We start from the raw sequence: 2,192 nt of genomic DNA, 5'->3' as shown, positions 1-2,192 counted from the left end.
CTGCTTAGAATCACATTATAAATAAATAAAAAAGTAGGTGGAAACATATGAATTTTCCCGAAGAGAACAAGTAAGAATGAACACATAAAAGTGGAGCCGAACTTGAAACTTTCCCTTCACATGAAAAAAAATAAAATAAGGAGACAAATGAAATCCAATCGGGTCCCATTATCCATGTCGTCTCGGTTCGTGTGTTCCTCAAACTCCCACTTTCACTGTTCCTTTTCTTTCTTGGGATGTCCGAAAATTAAAACAAATACGAAGAAAACAAAAACCAAAGTTAATCAACCAAACAACAATCAATCTCTCATATCTTTCACACAACACACACTTGCACAGTGTCTCCCATGTTACTGTTCAAACTCACACATCTCAGTTTATATATAAATAATACTGCCCCCTCCTCACTCATCAACCCTCCTCTTATTATAAACCTTATTCTCAACACTTCTCTTTCTTTCTATAACTCTCTCTCTCTAAAGTCTAAAGACATACATATTATAATGGAGGAGCTAGATTTTAGTTCTAAAACAACAACTACTTCTCGTCTAAAGCTATTTGGATTCAGTGTTGAGGGAGAAGAAGATTTCTCCGATCAATCAGTCAAAACTAACCAGTCATCCGTATCACCGGAACGTGGCGAGTTTCCGGCGGGATCTTCCGGAAGAAGTGGCGGTGGTGTACGAAGCCGAGGAGGAGGGGGAGGAGGAGGAGGAGAACGTAAGTATGAGTGTCAGTACTGTTGTAGAGAGTTTGGTAACTCGCAAGCTTTGGGAGGTCACCAAAACGCTCACAAGAAAGAGCGCCAACAGCTTAAACGCGCTCAGCTTCAAGCTACACGAAACGCAGCCGCAAATTTCTCAAACGCTGGATCAGCGTCTCAGTTTCTAAGGAATCCTATAGTCTCTGCCTTTGCTCCTCCGCCTCATCTCTTATCATCATCATCATCGTCTCCTCAGCCTATGGGAGGTCCTTGGATGTATCTTCCACGTGTCTCTCCTTCTCAGCTCCATGTGTCACATGGTTGCGTGATCCAAGATGGTTCCGGTGGTGCGGGTGTGGGTGGGTTCTCGTATGAGTATGGAGCTCGTGATTCTGGATTTGGGATTGTTGGGTCTCAGATGAGACATGTTCAGGCCCATGGACCGAGACCATCGGTGAATGGGTTTACAAGAGAAGTGGGAACTACGTTTGATGATGGTTTAGGGTTGGATTTGCATCTCAGTCTTGCACCAGCTGGTCATTGACATTTTTTTTTAAGCTCATGTATATTTTCTACATTTTTAATTAATTAATTTATTTAGTCATTTTTTCCAACATTTTAGTGAATTTAAATGCCTGTAATTTGTTTGTCTCAAAATGGTTAACCAGTTCCTAATTGTTCTGGAATATTTGTTGAGACTCCAAAAAAAAAAACAAAAAAAAAAACAATAGGACTGCAGGCTATAATAATATAAAAATAAACGTTAAGAGTTAGGACATAACTTATATAAGTTGTGTCAGGTGTACTGTAAGTGATTCCATAGAATGTACAAAAACATACAAAATAATTCAGATCCATATTATATCTTAATTTATTGAAAGCCTATTATCATAGTGGCCAATATAGAATTCAAAGGGCTTTTCTCACAAGTTTGCAGCAAATTTGAGCGTAAAATTAGTCAAAAGGGCCACGTTATGTAATATAACCTTTTGAGTGAATGCCTGTATGTGTTATTTTCCTAAACTCCAATTAGTATCGTAGTAATTTAGCACGTACGGCTTTAGTCAGATACGGTCCATGTTCTTGTTAGTCGATTACCCAATCTTATTAGAAGTAAAATTTGGTTAGAATTAAATTTTGTCGATTACCCAATTTGGTTAGAAATAAAATTACTAATCTAACACAAGTTGGTTAGAAATAAACTGTATACAGATTGTAGGACCACTCAGTCTTTTTTCAATTATGGGCATTAGATATGATCCAACTCCAAACTATCAAAGTCAATTCCTCTATATTCTTAAGTTTACTCCCTTTTGAGAGCATACATGTACACACTAGCAACGGCTATATGATAAAAAGTAGAGTTTATAATACAGTACATACGTTTTGACGAATAGTAGTATATATATATTATAAGATTTTTAAATTTCTTTTTCTGTGCTACAAAATTTGCCAATCACGGAAAACCTAATGAATATAATGCGAATTG

General features: G+C 37.2%; 1 protein-coding gene across 1 annotated transcript; it reads left to right on the top strand.

Annotated features, from left to right (window-relative positions):
* On the top strand, positions 403–1,391 carry LOC104787874 (zinc finger protein 6-like). The gene has a single exon (XM_010513524.1). The coding sequence runs from the start codon at positions 504–506 to the stop codon at positions 1,245–1,247; it is 744 nt and encodes a 247-aa protein (XP_010511826.1). The 5' UTR covers positions 403–503; the 3' UTR covers positions 1,248–1,391.

This window comes from Camelina sativa, chromosome 5, assembly GCF_000633955.1.
Source record: "Camelina sativa cultivar DH55 chromosome 5, Cs, whole genome shotgun sequence".
Taxonomy (NCBI): Eukaryota; Viridiplantae; Streptophyta; class Magnoliopsida; order Brassicales; family Brassicaceae; genus Camelina; species Camelina sativa.
This window is presented reverse-complemented; position numbering and strand designations above follow the sequence as displayed.